The 22,510-nt window shown below is 35.5% G+C and overlaps 1 protein-coding gene across 1 annotated transcript in view; it reads left to right on the top strand.

Annotated features, from left to right (window-relative positions):
• Positions 1–3,838: 3,838 nt before the first annotated feature.
• Positions 3,839–22,510, top strand: part of LOC123672001 (sodium-dependent nutrient amino acid transporter 1-like) — an 80,744-nt gene continuing 62,072 nt past the window's right edge. The window contains exon 1 of the mRNA XM_045605940.1: positions 3,839–4,385. Coding sequence (XP_045461896.1) covers positions 4,332–4,385 — 54 coding nt within the window. The 5' untranslated portion in view covers positions 3,839–4,331. The remainder of the gene's footprint in view (positions 4,386–22,510) is intronic.

Here is a 22,510-nt window from a genome sequence, read left to right as displayed (position 1 = left end):
TGACAGTTGACTTGCAAAATTTTTACAAGTTAGTTGTATTATTTACATTAGAAAATTTTGTTTTATCGTCATATATGTTGAAAATCATGGTACAATTGTTATTTCCAGTAACACAGATTTTTAATGATGAAAGTTGATACTGATGATGATGAACCATCTGTTGACTCAGAAACTGCTGAACTCGAGGACTGCAGAACATTTGTACTCTCCGTACAACCAAATAATTTGCTAGACATTTCGATTTTTTTGTTGACCGAATCATCTACATAACTCATCGCAATTTCGGTGCTCTTCCACCCTCCTGCACGCTTTAGTGCTAAAATATCTCCACCCGAATCCGCAACCATAGTGGCTCCAGTTCTGCGGAAAGAGTGGCCGGTGTATAACTCTGGGTCTTTCAAACCTAAATATTTCGCTATTTGCTTTGGGATACCATCAATAGTGTGCTGGCCAGCATTAAGGGAAATGCACTTTCCATGTCGGTATGTCACATCGACAACATCCAAAAATCCCAAATATTGTTACAATTTTCGCCAGCAACCACTGGTCATCAGGAGCATGTAAAAGAAATTGTTCAGCCTCTTCTTTACTTAATACCTTGGCCTTTTTTGGCGTATAACGCTCATTTTTTCGTTTCAGAAACGCTATTACCTTTTGAAATCTGCAAATGACAACTAAACGTCATATTTTTCAATAAATTTTCAAAGGAAAACAAACCTGCGAACAGGTGCAGTTTCTTTCATTTCCAAGCAGCTTTTCAGCATAGACCATTTCCCCCATAAAGTATTAGGGCTGAATCTAGCTGATAGTTGATTCAAGTAGACCAACAAAACATCTTCAGTTATACCCCAATCACACTATTTTTGTTTTGCCACTTTTTGAAGTCGTCGTATTCTCGCTCGTACCTTGAAGCTGATTTTGCAGGTAATAAACTTGAAGCTACATTACTGGCTGCCTCAATAATTTCTTTTGGTACATTCATTCTCGTTTTCGCCAAAACAAATGTAAAGAAAAATAAACAGACATGTTCATGGCAACGCTTCCATAGCTTACATAGACTTATGTCTATGATAGCTTACGACACTTGAGACAAATTATTTAGTTTTTTTTGGAATTTATCTAACCTTTTTACAAATGAGAAACAAATAAAATATAAAACAATACACGCGAGGTAACGGGTTTTACAGGCTCAAGGAGGTAACTGACTCGCCTGCGGCTCGTCAATTATATCCTCCATTCGCCAGTAAAAACCCTCTTACCTTGCTAGTAATGTTATATACTATATTTAACGAGATAAAAGCCCTAAGATTGTTTTCATTACCTGAAGCGTTAAATCCTCTTGAAATTCTACAATTTATTTTTGAAAATAATCTAACTTCCTCTCTACCGAATCTTAATATTGCCTTAAGAATCCTTCTCACTTTTCCTGTGTCTGTTGCTTCTGGTGAGGGATCATTCACTAAATTAAAAATAATTATAAACTATTTGAAGTCTACCATGTCATAAGAAAGATTTTCCGGTTTGGCAATCTCAGATATACAGCAAGAGATACTCGATAAAATTGATGGATTGATAATATTATAAAAGAATTTGCAGCGGCCAAATCTAGAAAAACATCCATTCAATTTCTGGATCTATCCTAATCAAATGTTTATGGCTTTATGAATAATTTAGAGAAGAATAAAGCTTAAGTTTTGAAACATACATTTGAAATGTATTATGTAACAACTGACACTATAAAGTTCTTAAGGCAATGAAGGTTGCTGATAGATTTTCAACCATTCTACACTAAATTCTTAACAAAACTTAAACATTTTTTTCCGATTATCCAGCAATGCTTTTCTTCACCTCCCCCCCTTTAAGGGGCGCCAAAATATGTTCCGCATGCGAGCTTTGATGTCCCTTGCGGGGGCCCTGACACCCAGTAGGTACCCTTTACAAAGTTTGGTCATCGCAGGAGCGCCAGAGGGGAAATGAATGGGTACCAAAGTTTGACTGATACGCGAAAAACCGTGTGGTGGTAATTGCTCTTAAGGTCGTTTAGACGAAAAATTCAAATTCGACTGCAGGGCCATCTGTGACGAATCGTGAGAAATGGTTCGTCCAAAACTCTTGTGTGTTTTTGCATAAGAATACGAATCTGCAATAAAAAATAGGGGTTCCATTTGAAATTCCAAAGTTGACCTCCGTCAAGTGGGAACTTGAATTGGCATAATGGACTCTCTCCTCAAAACTATCAACGTTAGGTATATTCGAAACATTTTCCATAAGATGCTTCGTTTTCAAAATTTTTGACTGATTCATGATAACGAATAACAAGCTTTTATGCTAATAGCATAATCGGAATCAAAAAAATTCAAGCATATATAAAATAGAGAAAACAATGAGTCAAGAGATTTTGAGCGCTTGTTCGCAAATGGCCCCTTTGGAGACCACATAACGGGTGTTTTTTTTCGAGGTATATAACTTTAAATTGGCATTTCTGTTCAAGATGGAGACTGATTTAACAGCTGTCAAGTGATTTATTTTCAGTTTGGTTTGGCAATTCATCATGAATAGACTCACGCCTGAACAACGCTTGCAAATAGTGCAATTTTATTTCGAAAATAATGGTTCTGTGCGAAATACGTATCGCGCACTACGTCCATTTTATTTTGCTTAGCGGTGAAGCGCACTTCTGAATGGCTACGTCAACAAACAAAACTGCCGCAATTGAATTGAAGCTAATCCTCAATTTTATGTCGAAACACCGTTACATCCAGAAAAACTGACTGTTTGGTGCGCTTTATGGGCTGGTGGAATCATTGGTCCGTACTTCTTCAAAAACAATGATGACCAGAACATTACAGTCAATGGTGATCGGTATAGAGCCATGATTACTAACTTTCTCATTCCTGAATTGAACAACCATGATGTCCAGGAGCTGTGGTTCCAACAAGACGGCGCAACATGTCACACAGCTCGTGCCACAATCGATTTATTGAAAGACACGTTTGGTGACCGCCTAATTTCACGTTTTGGACCTGTGAATTGGCCTCCAAGATCTTGTGATTTAACACCGCTAGACTATTTTCTGTGGGGCTATGTAAAGTCATTGGTCTATGCGGATAAGCCACAAACCCTTGACCATTTGGAAGACAACATTCGCCGTGTTATTGCCGATATACGGTCACAAATGTTGGAAAAAGTCATCGAAAATTGGACGTCCAGATTGGACTACATCCGAGCCAGGGACCGTATTCTCGACAAGTGATCTTTCAAAACGTATACCTACGTTCTTTCAGTGCTAATTACACTGAATGAACGTATACGTTTTGAAAGATCACTTGTCGAGAATACGGTCCCAGGCTCGGATGTAGTCCAATCTGGACGTCCAATTTTCGATGACTTTTTCCACTTGTCACTTGTCGAGAATACGGACCCAGCGGTGGCGGTCATATGCCAGAAATCATATTTAAAATGTAATGCCACAAGATTATCTTGCGGATAAATGAAATTCATGTCAATCGAATAATCCATCATTGTTTTATTTCAATTTAAAGTTCTATAGCTCTAAAAAAAACACCCTTTATATGCTTATATACAGTTATGTGGTCTACAAGGCTGCAATTTTCGAACGAATGACGAGAGCTCAGAAGCTCCTGACTTCATATCATCGTTCCTTTTTTTTTGTGATTCTATTGAAAATATAATAAACTAAAGAATCATTACATCCTTAATCTCTATTTATATCGCACAATCATCGATGAAATCATATTATCTTCCATTCTTGTTTTTGTTTATCTGTGCGATAACGAAACACAGGTTTCATGTTACCTATCACGCTTCGTCTAGGTCATTTCTAGCGAACCTCCACCTCTCAACCGAACAAAACTCCTTAGAAAAAGTGATTCGCTTATTTACGATCGGCAAGTAATAGTAGTTGCACGCAAATAATTTAAATATTTAAAAGTAAAGGTACCTAGTGCTATGTGAACAACACACTACTTTCACGATATATGCAAGGCAGGGGAGTTCAGTTCGCCTGATATGGTAGACAGTTTTGATTTCCATTGGACCGTGGAAGGTTGTCATCGTACGAAATGAAGTTGTGCGTCCTTTAAAGCTATCGCGAACATCAACTGTGCGTGTTGATTTCCCATTTCTTTTTCGATGTACGTTCGATCAACGTGTGTTTATTGTTTCGCGATTGTTTTCTGTGCGAAACTGATAAAATTATGCTGGTTCCAGAGTATTGTATGATACTGCATTTTTGTTGTGAATGACTTCGGTCACTGATAAGATACGAGGATCTTCGTCGATCGGGATAAAATCGATAGTAGCTTGTGAAAATGAGGGAGAAATGGGAAAAAGAGGATAATCCTAAGGAGAGCGATGGACTTCCAGTAAGATACCTTTGCTATTTATTATTTACTTGTTTAGCAATCAACATTTCAATGCTCATTAATATCCCTTTCCCAATAAATCATAGGCGTTTGTGTAGGTCGTGTGATTTCCAATTTTTTCATTCAAAGATAATTATTGAAGAGGGGTTTTGCAAATCCCATGCGGAGAATTAAAATGAAGTGTTAGTCATCATCTTTTAAATGCATTAGATGTTCATTATTTATACAATTTTCAGGAAACATCTGAAAACCATATAGGTATTCCATATTTTACCCCATAACGGAGCTACAGGGTTTCCCAAATTCAATGCTCACTGAGATCATCTCGAGAACTTGGACACTTGGACAAAAAATCTTCAAGAACCCCCGATCATTTTTTTCAAAATAATAAGATAACAGCAAGCAGATCATATATATCTTGATTCATTCTGAAAAATAACCGTTTCAAATAATTCGCTATATCTTGGTTTCTTTTTTGGATATTCGAAAAATTCTGAAACGTTTTTTTCAGTTATTTCTATGGTTTATCTCATAACAGATCATAGAAATTGAATGCTGGCTCAGAGATATAGAGAAAAAATGGTGTTCATTAATTGGGACTCCCTATGTTTTTCAAAGCAGTTTTTTGGGCGCACATTTATCGAAAAGCATCATCGGTTATTCAAAAATGTCATCCGTTTCAAAGATATTGAGTTTTTCGATTTTTTTATGGACACTTTATTTATAAACATTTTTCGTTTATTTAGAGTTTAAATTCATTTTGTGTCCATTGTATAATTACAATTAATTAAAATCATATGTAGGGTGTCCCATTTAATTAGAAATTAATTGTTCTTTTAGCAAAGGATCAGTTGATGTTTTTCAAATGGGACATACTATATATGACTTGATTACAGTTATACAATAATGGATACAAAATCAATCAAATCTTGAAATAAATGGAGAATATCCATATAGAGGGTGTCCCATAAAAAAAATTGAGTGGAAAAACTTAATATCTTTGAAACGGATGACATTTTTGAAAAACCGATAACGAGAAATGTTTTTCGACAAAAACTGAGTTGCAAAATATAAGGTGTCCCAATTAAGAAACACTATTTTTCCTCCATACCTCTGAAACGATAATCAATTTCTATGATCTGTTATGAGTAAGATATAAAACATAAAAATTACTGGAAAAAACGTTTTAGAATTTTTCAAATATCTCGAACAGAAACCAAGATATAGCGAAATATTTGAAACGGTCATTCTTCAGAAACGCCCTGTAACTTGAGAACGTATGATCTGCTTTCTGAAGTCTTATTATTTCGAAAATCAATTTTATTCACTTGCTCGAAAAGCCGAATAATTCGTTTATTTAAATTCCCACGTGTTTATAATTTATAAATTTTTTTTTCTTGTTTTCAAACTGAAAACTGAGATCTTTTTATGGCTATAAGATCCTCAACCCGCAATCATATGCAAAAAATTATAAATAGCAATATCGAAAAAAATTAGGTAGGTATCTATATAAAATGAATAAATATATGTTCATTACTAAATAAATCATCAATTACAAAAATAAATGAATAAAATGAGTACATTTTTAAAAATTCAATATAAAAAAATGAGGAAAGCACGGATCTGGTGTCGAGAGTTTTTTAATACAGTTATGTGGTTTCCAAGAGGGCAGTTAGCGCATGAATGGATGAATGAAATAGCGCTCAGAAGTTCCTAACTTCACACCAGAGCTTTACTATCCTCTTTCGATATTTTGCTTAATTTTTTTTTTTGGTTCTAGCAATTCGATCAATATGAAAATTTGCCGCAATTTGCGTCGATCTTTGAATTGCTATTTTATTGCATCGGGTGCCCCAAATTTGTTGTCTACTTAGATGATCTCAGAATTTCTTTGAGCTAGAAAAAAATGAATGAATGGCACATTTTCGAGCTCGATTTTTGAGAGAATTAATTTGGTGAAAACCACAAATTCATAAATTCAAACTGAAAATTTGGATTATTTTTATAATTTGATAAGAAATTGATACATCGCGTTTCATATTTTATAAAAGGGAAAAAAAGCGACTTTAATTGTTATAGAAATTGTTATGGTTGACATTTAAAAAAATACATGTTTGTATTATAACTTCAAAACAAATGGCAATAGAAAATAAATAATTACACCAATGAATTCTACTGAAAAAAGTGACTGTAGAATGGTTTGTTTCATGTTCATAGCACTAGTAGAAAAGAAGTTATAAAAAGTTTTCATTTCACGCCATTTTCCAATTTCCCCTTATAGCTTGAAAAATGTTGAATTTGTGAGGTTACGATGTCACCAAATTAATTCTTTCAAAAATCCAGCCTGAGAATTCATTTTTTTTCTAGCTCAAAGGCATTCTGAGAACCTCTCAGAAGATAACGAATTTGGGACACCCGATACATCTACACTCATAGTTTTTACTCGATAGAATCTATTGTCACCAGAATATTAATTCTTAATGGAATTTGGACAATCAACTATTGATAAAACGCATTAATCTTCTCATAGACTCATTTTCCTAATATTAATTGATCAATAATTGTTATAAAGGGTTTTCCATCAAGAGATGTTTATACCACGTGACTTTCTGCCAAAGTTTAACTACTCCTCCCTCCTCAGCGTTTTTCATATTCCAACACTTTTCAGGATGAGTGAACCAAATACTTTCCGCAATGACGAACTGTTTTAAATGAATGTGAATGAAAGTGAAAACCTCATAAATCGATAGTCTCTAATGTCAAACTAATTTTTGAACTGATCGCTGAAACGGTATAGACGGTTTCATTTTGAATGGGCACCTGCCACTTTTGAAGATGTCATCTTTTTACATTTGAAAAGTAAAACTACGCCATTACTAAAAATGGATGATACACGCTTCAACAACGCATTAAAATTTTTAAAATTCCCTTCAATTCGTGAAGCACTTTCTCTAACAGCAATAGTGAAACTGGAGGAAAAATTTGAGATGTTGGGCCCTATTCTGTAACTCGAATAGAAACGAACGAATAGTAACGTAATCTGAGAAATTGGAATGTTTCACTTCTTTCGCGTCCAAATTTGGTATTCAGTAATCAATTGTTCTTCTATCGGAAAATGTGTGAATTGGTCATGGAAAAAATTATGGAAAGGAAATGGTGCTGCAACCGTAGCCGTAGCGGCAATTTGTGTCTGATATAGTTTTCCATCGTTAATAGCATACCTTGCTATTCAGAATTAAATAAACATCCATTGGTTTCTCAAAAAAAAAGAACTGGTTTTTCATATCAAAATGAAACCTCTCCCTATTTTATAATCATTCAATTGTAAAAGTTGTATTCCAACTCTATATGTAATGAAATTCAAGAATTTTGAATTGAAAAAACGTCTTAATAAATTTACCTCCAACACAATACATAATATATGAAATAATGAGGATCCTCATATTTTCCATACCAATGTAATGAATGTGAATAATAATTCACAATGAGTACGGGCTCATTGAAAGGATATTCAACAAATTCCCGGTTCTATCCCAGTAGAGTGAACGCAAACGAAGTCGTTGTCACCCCTCACATTTTATTAGGCATTAAATCCTTCATCCTGGCTTAAGATAAACACCCCAGGGTAGTTGGCACTGTTGATATCCCACGATACAACAAGTAGGTTCCAATTTCACACGATTAGTACAGGATGTCAAAGGCAATAAAAATGTAGTCGTAAAAAAAAACTCTAGGGAGGTTTAAATCGCCCAAAACTCCGAACATAAAAATCTGTTCTATTCGGAGGGGACCACCCGCGTCCAACAAAATGGTTTCCAATTTAGGCGGTACCAACGGAACAACCCCATGTCAATAGTACATAACATGGGGTGGAACCAATAATCTAGGTACATAAGGACAATCACTCTGATTGGGCGAAAGAAAAAAAAAGATAGACGCTTAGAAAAATTTGGTAGAAGGAGGGTGACGATTATTCAACGATAAAAACAACAGTTTTCAATTCGGTAGTCAGTTAGAAGCTCGAGGGTAGAGAGTAAAAGTTAGAAGTTCGAGGGTAGAGAGTAAAAGTTCGGGGTTCGGTTGGAAGGTGGGACCAAAAGGGGAATTTGGTTTCGGAGTTCAAGTTCGATTCTTAGTTGAATAAAGTTCAAGTCGGTTTGCGGGAACGGTTGTCAGGAAAGTTACAGATAGGGAATTTGTTGAAAGATTTATTTGAACAGTGATTGTGATATCCAGGGTAAGGACATTTAATTTAATTTTATAAATATTGGTTGATGATTTGTCTCCTCATAAAAAAATTTACCAAAATAGTCCAAGATTGTCGAAGGTTATAATTTTTTTCTTATTTTTTGTCATAGGCTAGTGATGTGCGAATTTTATTGATTGTATTTTTTTTTTCTCATGAATTATTTCAATATTATTAAACTTTGTTATCTAATAATACTTGGTCTCATTCAGTGAAACACCTCCTAGAAAAAGATCGAATATAAGACTTATCCTAGTGCATAAGCCGGACGCACGAAAGGTTCTTTCGTAAAAGAGAAACTGAGTTAATTTCAACATAACTATACTGGCTGGAACTATTAGAAAGCCGCTCTTCTAATAAGTTCCTATTTAAACATTAACACCCAAGAACAGGCCAGTTCATTACAATGGTGACAGCGGTGCGATCTATTTTGATCTTCTTCTGAAAAAAACTCTGAGGACTCACGTTTGGTATTTTTTTTTGAGTTAATTAATAATACAGATTTATTTCCAGGGGAAATTTGATTCCCAAGTGATTAATAGTTCAGATTTATTTAAGGAAATATTGTTTGGCGAGGAGCAGTAAGAGGATTACGAGATCGGTGTACATGAATTTGTTGTATGCATTGATATAATTTTTTTTATGAGAAAATTTGAGTAGAAATTTTATTCCTTATTATTCTACTAGAAATTTTGTACTAAGAAAATAATTTTGTTTGTTTATACAGGTTAGCTCAGAAAACACTTACAATGTTCCCGACGGTTAGCACTAACTCTACGGCGAATACAAGTAGTTTATCGCAAATTCCATTTAGATACCCTTTAGGAATGATCGCAACAACTTTAGATGATTTTTCAGGCAAGGACTCAACCAGATATTTCGAAATATTTGAGCTTAGGTCAAAATTAGACGGGTGGAGTGAAAATGAGACGTTGACACTGCTTAAATTGAAACTCGTAGGGGACGCGTATAATTTTTTTAAATCCGATATCACGTTGAATTTTTTATCATATGCGGAATTGAAAGTTAGATTTCTTCAGAAATTCACTTCAGTTAGGTTGCCTTGGGAAAATCAATGGAATTTGAATAATTGTTTTCAGAGACAGGACGAAGACGTGTCATCTTTTTGCACTAGATTGCGAACTATAGGGACGGAACTGTTAAGTGAAGATTTGGCCGGAGCAACGAAGGATGAGGAATCGGGTATAAGAAAGAAAAATAGGGACTTCATTTTGAATCAATTCAAAATTGGCTTACGTAAAGACGTTATGAGGGAAGTCGGTATGTTTTTATTACGCGAAGAAAATTTAGATTTGGAAAAAGCGGAGGAACTTGTAAGATTGCAAGAAACGTCTCATAAAATGTTGCAAGGAAGATTATCTACAAGAAATATATCGACAGTTAATTTCGGAGTAATATGTCAATTTTGCGGAGAAGTAGGTCATTCGGCAAAGGAATGTAGAAGTACTTGGGCAAATTGGAGGAACGTTCAACAAAACGTCGAAAAAGGCTGTTATTCTTGTGGCAAACCGGGCCATTTCGCGAGGGAATGTCGGACTTTTGGGAGATCGGAACGAATAAATCAGGTAGTATGTTTTTCCTGCAAACGGACAGGACACTGGTCGAGAGAATGTCCAACGAAAAATTGGAGAGAAACCCAATATCATAATAATCATCATTGTCAAGGGAATAAAGAGTTAAAGATCGGAAATATCAGGAGAGTTTACCTTGATCAAAATAAGTCGGAAGAAATACCGAAAAATGAAATAACGGAAATCCAGGAGAGTGAACCTCGCATTGAGAAGAGGAGCGCGCAAGCGGCCGAAAAAATAAATGACGATATTTTGACAAAATCAAATGAGGTTAGGGAACTTGAGGTGGAGACGCAGTATAGAGACCTCGAAAATTCGAAAATGAGAGAAGTAAGGGTTTGCGGTATTACACAGGAGAATATAACGGATTTCGAGAAACAGGGATCGACTTTCAGAAAAGTGAGGAAATATGAAAAGTTGAGAGACTTTGAGCTCGGGCCAGTTGATTCAGTCGTGAAGGCAAAGAAAAAGCGGAAAAATGATATCACTTCAGAAACAGGGGTTGTCATTCCGGTTTGTTCGGAAGCATTAATACCGGCAGAATTGAAGGGCAATTCGGAAACCAACAACTTATTCGGTGAAACATTGAAAAGTGAAGTTTACGACCGAATGTACGAAAATACAGGGGTTGCAAAATCCGCACGGGTTATAAGGTTTAATAAAAATGTAGTAGACCCTCAGTTCAATGTGGGAGATTTAGTTTATTTGAGGAAAATGAGCACGAAAAAGGGGTTGTCTTACAAGTCATTGAAAAACTGGGGTGGGCCGTATAGGTTAACCGAAATAATTGGTCCCGTGACGTGTAGAGTAAGAAAATGCGGAGGAAGAGAGGAACAAGTTGTTCATGTAAATAGATTGAAAACGTACACTGCACGAGGTAATGAAATGAAGGAAAAACTAGAAAAACGCGTGGGATCGGGATATACGGACCTAGATACGGATTCAGATGAAGAACGGAAAGAAATAGAAAAATTCCCCCCGTTTTTGATCCCCACTTGGACAAACCAGTATGAGGATCAGGGGGAAAGCGAAGAAGAATCGGTAGAAGTAGTTGAAATTCCTGTTCGACGATGTTCAAATAGAGTAAGACGCCCACCAGATCGATGGGGCTACTACTAACGGCGAAAGACAGCCTCAGATACCGTGAGAATTTTTTCGTTTTATTGTAGTTTTTTTTGGGTTAAGTTTAAGTTAGGATTAATTTAGTTTGATAGAGTAAGATAGGATAACTTCGCGATGGGTAACGTGGGGAAAATCTTAGAGATAGATATGACCTTCAGGAGATGTGAATCGGTTCCTGCCTTTTCGTAGATTCCAGGGACTCGCTGACTCAGAGAGCGACAACCTGATTAAGGTACCCCTTCTGGGTTTCGGATATTTTGAAGAATTCAATTGATATTAAAGATTTACCATTTTTCTTGGAAAAAGGAAAAAAAAAACATTGTGATCGCTGAAGGACATCCCTCGCCTGCAGTTCAAAAGTGAGCACAATGTTTTATTGTTTAGTAGCAATGGGTGGAATGTTCTATTGGATGTGTAATGTTTTGTGTATTTCATTTTAATTTGATTATTGTATATTTCAACGAACCTTGTTGAGAGGTTTCTTGTGCCCTGTTGTAATTTATATAGGGAGTTCGAGGAAGAAGAAATCAACCGTCTTGAAGAAGGACCAAATCGTAGTTAAGGGAATAACCTTCCTCCCAAAGGTGTGTGTCTACCGCGAATAGTATATGTGCGGAAGATTACAATTAATTAACGTCATTTTCCGATGTGTCCAAGCGACAATGAACTACAGTTTGAGTTAAACACCTGAGAAGTATAGACAGTTGTGTTGAGGAACCAGGCGAAAGGGTTAAGTTAGAGGCTATGGAAGAAGTTGTTCAGTTGTTCATTAGTGAGATGAAGAGAAGAAAGTCAGCGAAAAACTGAGGATGCAGAAGAAGTTTACACAAACCGTAACTTCGTACAAATCCGACCAATATATACACGACGAATACTGAAGAAGACATCAAGATGCCAAGACAATCGTCAAGATTGACACCGAGCAAAACCATCGAACTAGAACAACATTTCATCGTACTTTAACTACACCCTAATGTATGAAGGAGCAGACTACAAGTCTTACGCTCAAGAAGTGAATCGCGAAATACAGACAATATTTGTAATGATGGTGCGAATTTCACGAATTATTGCGTTACATTAAGGACAAGTGACACTATGTCCCTTACCTATCCTTGGAGGTTATTCCTGAAGCAAAGTTTGGGTCCTGGAGAAAACACTTGGAGCTGGCGTGACGACATCAGTATGCGCCGAGAAAATGTAGTAAAATTCCGACAGTGAACTCACACAACTCCATGTTCGACACAGTGAAGTGATCAAGGAAAGAATTTTACAAGAATGATCGATAAATCTTGTCTTTAATTTTAGGTTGTAGATTTTTGATTTTGTTGTTGAAGATTTTTGAATTCGATATGTAGTAAGGGAAAAGAACATACCACCTTAGTGATAAGAGATTTTTTTTTGAGGGATAAATTTCAGATATGTTGATTCACCTTTTTTTTATATATGTTGGAGAATGCTTGATTGCTATTGCATTATTATAGGTATACACTTATTGGATATATGCATGTGTTCGAGGGATGATAAATTTTGGATTATTGATGGTAGTAAGGGAAAAGTTATGACAACCGATGTCAAAACTTTTTCAAAGGGGAAAGTAATGTAATGAATGTGAATAATAATTCACAATGAGTACGGGCTCATTGAAAGGATATTCAACAAATTCCCGGTTCTATCCCAGTAGAGTGAACGCAAACGAAGTCGTTGTCACCCCTCACATTTTATTAGGCATTAAATCCTTCATCCTGGCTTAAGATAAACACCCCAGGGTAGTTGGCACTGTTGATATCCCACGATACAACAAGTAGGTTCCAATTTCACACGATTAGTACAGGATGTCAAAGGCAATAAAAATGTAGTCGTAAAAAAAAACTCTAGGGAGGTTTAAATCGCCCAAAACTCCGAACATAAAAATCTGTTCTATTCGGAGGGGACCACCCGCGTCCAACAAAATGGTTTCCAATTTAGGCGGTACCAACGGAACAACCCCATGTCAATAGTACATAACATGGGGTGGAACCAATAATCTAGGTACATAAGGACAATCACTCTGATTGGGCGAAAGAAAAAAAAAGATAGACGCTTAGAAAAATTTGGTAGAAGGAGGGTGACGATTATTCAACGATAAAAACAACAGTTTTCAATTCGGTAGTCAGTTAGAAGCTCGAGGGTAGAGAGTAAAAGTTAGAAGTTCGAGGGTAGAGAGTAAAAGTTCGGGGTTCGGTTGGAAGGTGGGACCAAAAGGGGAATTTGGTTTCGGAGTTCAAGTTCGATTCTTAGTTGAATAAAGTTCAAGTCGGTTTGCGGGAACGGTTGTCAGGAAAGTTACAGATAGGGAATTTGTTGAAAGATTTATTTGAACAGTGATTGTGATATCCAGGGTAAGGACATTTAATTTAATTTTATAAATATTGGTTGATGATTTGTCTCCTCATAAAAAAATTTACCAAAATAGTCCAAGATTGTCGAAGGTTATAATTTTTTTCTTATTTTTTGTCATAGGCTAGTGATGTGCGAATTTTATTGATTGTATTTTTTTTTTCTCATGAATTATTTCAATATTATTAAACTTTGTTATCTAATAATACTTGGTCTCATTCAGTGAAACACCTCCTAGAAAAAGATCGAATATAAGACTTATCCTAGTGCATAAGCCGGACGCACGAAAGGTTCTTTCGTAAAAGAGAAACTGAGTTAATTTCAACATAACTATACTGGCTGGAACTATTAGAAAGCCGCTCTTCTAATAAGTTCCTATTTAAACATTAACACCCAAGAACAGGCCAGTTCATTACACCAACGATCAGAAAAGGTTTTATGGACTTCTTCCGAAATTATACAGCTCTTCGGTGAACTTGAATTAAAATTAAATTATTGAAAATTACTAGTTTCTTCCCATAGCTTGAAGGTTAATCATACAATCGAAACTCCAGAACAAATGTAAATAATTAACTTAGGTTGTGTTCGTTAAAATAATGCAATTGTTGAATATTGAAATGATGTCTCGCTTCTTCGGTGATTCATTATAGTTATTTTTGGCTCCATCACAAGTTGAATAAGCAAAATATTGGACTATCGTGAAAAATAGCAGATTTTTTCCCTCAATACAAAAAATTTTATACATAATTGATGCCCACCTTTTTTTTTTGTATAAAATTTTACAAAATATTAGCAATAGAAGAAAAAAAATCGAGAACAGAATTGACTAGGGTTCAGTAGGTTTCGAGCATTTTTTAACTCATGCGCTTATTACAACCTTGAAGACTTTATATCTTAATACAGGTATACAGGGTGTTCCACCATTGACGCGACGCTCTATTACGGTTAAGCGCTGAAATTTTTGAGTTTTTCGACCCAGTATCATAGGCTCCCACATTGGAGCTACATTGTCAAATTGTTTGAAATATAAGCGTATACCAAAAAAAAGGCATATGCTTCTTTTTATACAACAACTTTTTTTTACTGAATTCTCAAATTACATGGAATAAATGAACTCAAGTTTGTTTGAAGTTTCACTTGCTCGATACTAACCGTTTTTGAGTTATTTCATAAATTGAAAAGCCTACTAGCTTCGAAATGAATGGGTTTATTTAAAGCAGATTTTGAAAGTAAATACGACGAGAAGGTCGGTGGTACGTAAGTATGTACTGACTTTCTGATAATCATTGAAAACTTTACTGAGTGTTCAAAATGAGACGTTTCATAGATGAATTATTCAAAAAGTCAATATTGGGCTCATTCGAAACTACACACCCCATAGGTATTTGGTAGAGAATAAGATAATAAAATTGCTACCTAATAATAAAATAAAAGACACAGTGCCATTATTTGGAATAACCCGATATTAAGTAACGTTTTATGAGTCATCAATGAATTGTCTCATTTTGAACACCTAATAGAGTTTTTAATTATCATCAAAAAATCATTACTTACCTCCATTTTTCTAGAGTTTACTGTCAAAATCTCATTTAAATAAATTAATTCATTTCGAAATCATTAGGTTTTTCCAAATATCCTCCTATTTATGGAAAATCGAAATATCTCAAAAACGGTTTTAAGTTTCAAGCATATGAAACTTCGAATAAACTTGGGTTCATTCAATACATACAATCTGAAAATTCATAAATAGGGTGTTCCATAAGATAGAACATACATTACTTTATGGTTTATAATTTCCTATTATCTCATAGAATATCCACAAGACTGAAAAAGCAAAAATTAAATCATGTGAAAAACATTGGTTGTGCATGAATTTAGATATAATGCTTTTGCAATTTTATCGCTTTCAAATATTTAAGTATCTATATACATAAATTGAAATTGAGAATATCTTTAAGAATTAATTCATTATGTCATAAATGAATCTCATTAAATCTAGTGAATAATTTGTTACATCAAGTAATTGATATATGGATCCAAATGAAACTAATGTGAATGAAAATAAAATTAAGCTTTCCTAATTCTTACAACATAATAATTCAAACTGATATTTAAAACAAAATATATATCTTGATATATGAATATAGAATTAAATCGATTTCTATACCAAATTTTATGCAAAACACTGGATAACAGACGGATGAATTTTTCTTCTTCTATTTTCGGATTCTATACCCACATTACAAAACGTAATTTGTGAAAATTTCGGGTGGGGTTAACAATTTTTTGTTCGATCGATTACGAAGGGAAATTGATGAACCTAAAAAGAAAGCAGAGGAAGTTTAACGTTTTACCATTTCATAAAGAATGATTTTACGAGATAATTCATCACACCAACAAGACAGAGCCCGGTCGCATAATATTATCTGACAATAGACGTCAGGAATGTCAGGATAGCTAATTTTTCATGACTTTGACAATAGAGAAGGTATTTTCTGATAGGACAATGTCTGCTGAATTCTCTAGTATATAAATATGCATTTATACATTATCCAAAAAGACTCAATGATTCAACATTTTATCAAGTAGAGCCCACTCTTTCCTTATCCAAAGAATGCATTACACATTTCCGGAGTTAAAAATATAAACAAAAAGTATGTAATGCCCGACCTCATGTTGTCAGAGTTAGTTTAAACTTTTTCGAAGCGACCCATGTGAATCTTTTACTATGGCCTACCAGATCCCCCCATTTTTTGCCCATAGAGCATGTTTGGGACATCATGGGTAGAAGTCTTGGAAATTTACCCTAGACTTCGCGGTCTTTGGCGGCTCTGAGATATGAAGTACAGGTAGCTTGGGATAGTATCCCTCAAGAAGAAATAGACCATAATATTGCATCTATGCCGAGACGTGTTGGGGAGTGTATAGATAATCGCGGTGGACAAACACATTATTAACAAATTTATTAAAAAAAATTGTTCTCCAAATCTCAATCATTTACTCTTTACTATCTATGTTTTACCAAAAAAAAAATTAAATTTAAACAGCTCCTTCTGGGTGTTCCAGTGGCGTACCCAGACATAAGCCTTAGGGGGGGGGGGGGTGGTTAAAAAAAAAATTGAATATTCGTTTCCGATGTCCTTTGAATTTACTTACACTTCTTGAGATTGATTTTCAATTACAGTAGGTTCGGAACTTTTACTTTAGAATCTCATTAATTTTTACCCGTTTGTTCATTTTTATTATCAATTTAGAATTTTCAGCCCGTAAATAAATAATGATAATGCCGACGACGGTCAGATCAGATCAAGCCTTTTGATATAAACGCTGGTGGATGAATTCGTTGATTAAATTTTCACACAATTAAATTATTGAGCGTTGTGACTTATAATGGATATTCGTTCCGGGGAGGGGGATATATCCCCCTTATCCCCCCTTGCGTACGCCACTGGGGTGTTGCAGTTTCTATGTCAGTTAGTACCTATATACATATATAGGGTGTTTTTTTCGAGGTATCTAACTTTAAGTTGGCATTACTGTTCAAGATGGCGACCGATTTAACAGCTGTCAAGTGATTTATTCCCAGTTTGGTTTGAAATTTCATCATGAATAGACTCACGCCTGAACAACGCTTGCAAATAGAGCAATTTTATTTCGAAAATAATGGTTCTGTGCGGAATACGTATCGCGCACTACGTCCATTTTATTTTGCTTAGCGATGGAGCGCACTTCTGGTTGAATGGCTACGTCAACAAACAAAACTGCCGCATTTGGAGTAAAGCTAATCCTCAAGTGTATGTCGAAACACCGTTACATCCAGAAAAACTGACTGTTTGGTGCGCTTTATGGGCTGGTGGAATCATTGGTCCGTACTTCTTCAAAAACGATCATGGCCAGAACGTTACAGTCAATGGTAATCGGTATAGAGCCATGATTACTAACTTTTTCATTCCTGAATTGAACAACCATGATGTCCAGGAGCTGTGATTCCAACAAGACGGCGCAACATGTCACACAGCTCGTGCCACAATCGATTACCTGTGAATTGGCCTACAAGATCTTGTGATTTAACACCGCTAGACTATTTTCTGTGGGGCTATGTAAAGTCATTGGTCTATGCGGATAAGCCACAAACCCTTGCTTGACCATTTGGAAGACAACATTCGCCGTGTTATTGCCGATATACGGCCACAAATGTTGGAAAAAGTCATCGAAAATTGGACGTCTAGATTGGACTACATCCGAGACAGCCGTGGCCGTCATATGCCAGAAATCATATTTATCTTGCGGATAAATAAAATTCATGTCAATCGAATAATCCATCGTTGTTTTATTGCAATTTAAAGTTCTATAGCTCTGAAAAAAACACCCTTTATTTCCAATCCTGTATATTAAGGTATTGGAAAAATAAAAGAAATGTTGTATCTTCATCCATTCATTCCTATATTAATTTTCGTAGGCAATACTGAGACTAAGAAGTTGATGTTTGAGAAACATTATCGATTCATTCATTGAATTTGAATTCATAATAAAATAAACTACCTGCCATTCAGCTTGAAGACTTAATTATCATTCCATTATACGTGATTGTTCAACATGCGTTCGATTTTGCCGATAATTTTTTATTGGTACTATATTTCACATTATCGGATAACTATCTGACCATGGATTCAACATCAGTGAATCGAACCATATCGTTTGAGAACATTTCTGTAGAGAAAGTGCGACATTTGCCAGAAATTCTTACAATTTTTTTCAAACCTGGAATTGAAAGATGTGGTTTCAGCAAGATGTGCAACCAGCCACACTACACGAGTCATTTTGGTTTTATTGGAAGAATAATTCCCAGGATGGCCACCAAGATCTGATGATTTATCGCCTTTGGATTTTTTGTGAGGTTATACGAAGGATCGCGTTTATGAGGGATAGTCCCCAGAATATTGACGATCATCCCTTAAGTTGTTGATGAGTTACGAGTATTACACGAAATGTGCTGGCGAATCATTGAAAATTACCTCACAAAGATTGAGTCTTGTAAGAGATCATGCGGAGGAGATTTAAATGACGTTGCATGCCACACATAATAGCAAGGTCCAGGGGCATATTGAAATAAAAATTTGATCGATCTTCTGAATTTACGTTTACTTTTGGAACACAAAATGGATAACCCATATAGCTTTCGCTAATTAGATTCTAATTTCTATATTTGCCGTTAATCATTGATTTGCTTGTATCAGAATTAGCATCAATTGACCTGTATATCAAAAACTAAATCTGGTGTTTTTGAAATCGGTACATTGAAAATAATACACCCAGGTGCAGAAAAAAATAACGAGTTGTTATTTAGTAGAATTTGAATTCTCATAGTTCTTTTATCTTGAGCTCGAAGAGGCCAACACACTAGCCAGAAAAAAAGCACAAACTCCTTTCATCGGCCCGGAACCTTTCTGTGGCGAAGAGAAATGTACCTAGAAGAAAGAGATCCAAGAAGTATCTGGACCCTAGTAAAAATATGCTACACCTCCTCACTGGATTCCTCACAGGCCTTAGAATAATACCTCATAGGAGGAAACACCTTATGAGAATGGGTAACAGAAAATGACGAGTGCAGATTCTTTGTGAAGGAGGAAGAAACTCCGGATCACCTGGTGACGGAATGCCTCGCCATCGCTAGCCAACGCAAAACCTGCCTTGGACATGAAACTTATAGAAGTGAGAAATTAGCCTCCTTGAAGCCATCCCAGATATTGGAGTTCATCAGAACTCTGGAACTGGAAGGCGAGCTGTAGATCACGTTATGGAGAGAATAGCTCTGCTGGGGGCACAATACCTAGACCATTAGATGGCAGTGAAACGAAACCTCTTCAATTAAATCTAGATCTAATATTGAGCACTTGAAAAATATCTCCTTTCGGCCATAACTTCAGAAGGCCTGAAACTATAGCTTTGCGACCTGCAGGTTTTTTCATGCAAATTTGATGGAATTTCTGTTTCTGTTGAGAAAGTCCTATCATTACATTTGAAATTTCGACGTAAAATGAAAAAACAATGAACTTATGACTTAGCGCCCCCTATCGAAAGCAGCAAAAACAAATTCATCATGAGTATATTTTGTCCTCAATCAAGAATATATTATCTTTCAGACGAGATCTAATTTTCTCAAAAATGTTGAGCCAAATTGAAGTTACAGGCACTTCAATCAGTCAGATTTCTCCCTTTCACCTACCCTTATTTGATGTCGTAAAATCGAAAGTGACAATTCATAAAGATGGAGAATTGTACAAGGATTACAGTGATGATATTTTTTCTTCAACTTCATATGAAACATTTTCGAGTAAAATTCATTTTTCTACTCGACGATAGCTATTACGCTCCCTAGCGGTAGAGGTATGAACTTCAAAATGATTTCCAGTGTGTTCTCTTGTACACTTTAGTCATAAAAAATTTTACCGCAAGTCTCTACGATCAGTGGATCCTGAGATATAGCCGTTTACCCCGTTTATTTGCCCACCCTGTACATAAAATTATTAATATCAATGAATGGTTCTCGATGAAAATTGATAATTTGAAATACAGTTTACCACGAAATTATCCCACAGGATGTTTCAAAATTAGGACTTAACAACAAAATTGTGATGAACCCTATACATATAGTGACTAATCAATTAGCATTCAACAAAATATTGAATATGCAAGTTGATGTTCATAATTTTATCTACAGTTTACTGGAAGAAATTTGAAAATTGAGCTAAAATTAAGCAAACTATGAGACTTCAAATTTCACAAAATATCAACTTGTTGCGTTTTTTTTTGCACTTGAGTGTAGTTAAAATCTATTGTTAGATTTCCGGCACCAAATTTATGCGAACGTAATAATGGGAGTCTATTAATTAAATTTGTGAAGATTACCAGTTTTTCATATTCACGAAATAAGTTGTGTCATCGAACGAAAGTGAAATTTCTGGAGGTCAACGTCTGATAATAATAATAATAGTAGTAAGAGAGGTTCTTTAGTTTTCCATATAATCCATCTCAACCATTTTGATTAGCCTAATGTATTCTATGAACGAAAATGAAGGACATTAAACTGCTACAAGAGTTAATTCGAGGTCTTTTTTTCTCTACTTCATTATCCATTTATGCTCACCTATCCACTAATTATACCTATATTAATTCAGCGATCATTAACTCAATATATTCATACGTATTTCTCAACTTTGGACATGAACGAAGAACATAATCCAGTTCAATGGTGATTAAATTGTTTTCAGGAGATTTTAATGTCAGATTATTACCTCTATACTGCAGTTTCAATGTCTCGGATAAGGTGTACATATACAATATATCTCAGTTACAACTGAAAACAATAGCAACACTTTCGAATAGACAATAGGTTTCGTTACCTCGTTCTAAAGTTGGAGGAATGTTGAAATGTTGTAAAACAATTTTCTTGGTGTAGACACGTAAGATCTCACTAGGTAGATGTTGATTATCACCTATTTTTATCGTTAAAATTTGTTCACAGTCATTAGAAAGGAAATGAGGGATTACCTTCTTTTCCTGTTGATATCGAACGCAAGTTAAGGATTTAAGATAAGCTTATGGTATCAGATGAGAGGTAATATTGCTCTTTATCTGCATGACCGATTTCACTAATTAAAATCTGACATTTCTGATGACAGAGAATGTGATTACTGAGAAGTCAGCACATCAAAGTAGATATATAATTTTCGGTCTTATTACAATTTGCCGATAAGTTCTAGTTTAACCATGCACAATATCAAAATCCCGAGAATTTCAACTTTTAACGTGCTCAAAGCGTTCTCTCGTTTTCCAATAAAAGGTTTCATTTTCATATTGAAAATTTATAATGGATCTTTATTTTGTCGTAAAGAGTATGTAAATTGAAGAACAGATAAATGTGGGTGATTTACTATTGGATTTGGAGAAAAAAGGTCCTTATTGCACCATAATCTTTATAAAGGGTGTTTTTTTCGAGGTATATAACTTTAAGTTGGCATTACTGTTCAAGATGGCTACCGATTTAACAGCTGTCAAGTGATTTATTCTCAGTTTGGTTTGGCAATTCACCACGAATAGATTCACGCCTGAAAAACGTTTGCAAATAGTGCAATTTCATTTCGAAAATAATGTGCCGTTGTTCCCGATTTTCATAAGCGAATTTCGTTTAGCGATGGAGCGCACTTCTGGTTGAATGGCTACGTCAACAAAAAAACTGCCGCATTTGGAGTGAAGCTAATCCTCAAGTGTATGTCGAAACACCGTTACATCCACTCATTGGTCCATACTTCTCCAAAAACGATGATGGCCAGAACGTTACAGTCAATGGTGATCGGTATAGAGCCATGATTACTAACTTTTTCATTCCTGAATTGAACAACCATGATGTCCAGGAGCTGTGGTTCCAACAAGACGGCGCAACATGTCACACAGCTCGTGCCACAATCGATTTATTGAAAGACATGTTTGGTGACCGCCTAATTTAAGGTTTGGGCCTGTGAATTGGCCTCCAAGATCTTGTGATTTAACACCGCTAGACTACTTTCTGTGGGGCTATGTAAAGTCATTGGTCTATGCGGATAAGCCACAAACCCTTGACCATTTGGAAGACAACATTCGCCGTGTTATTGCCGATATACTGCCACAAATGTTGGAAAAAGTCATCGAAAATTGGACGTCCAGATTGGACTACATCCGAGCCAGCCGTGGCGGTCATATGCCAGAAATCATATTTAAAATGTAATGTCATAAGATAATTTTGCGGATAA

This window comes from Harmonia axyridis, chromosome 2 (genome assembly GCF_914767665.1).
Source record: "Harmonia axyridis chromosome 2, icHarAxyr1.1, whole genome shotgun sequence".
In the NCBI taxonomy this organism is placed as follows: domain Eukaryota; kingdom Metazoa; phylum Arthropoda; class Insecta; order Coleoptera; family Coccinellidae; genus Harmonia; species Harmonia axyridis.
Note: the sequence above shows the minus strand (reverse complement) of the source record. Positions and strands in the feature narration are given on the sequence as shown.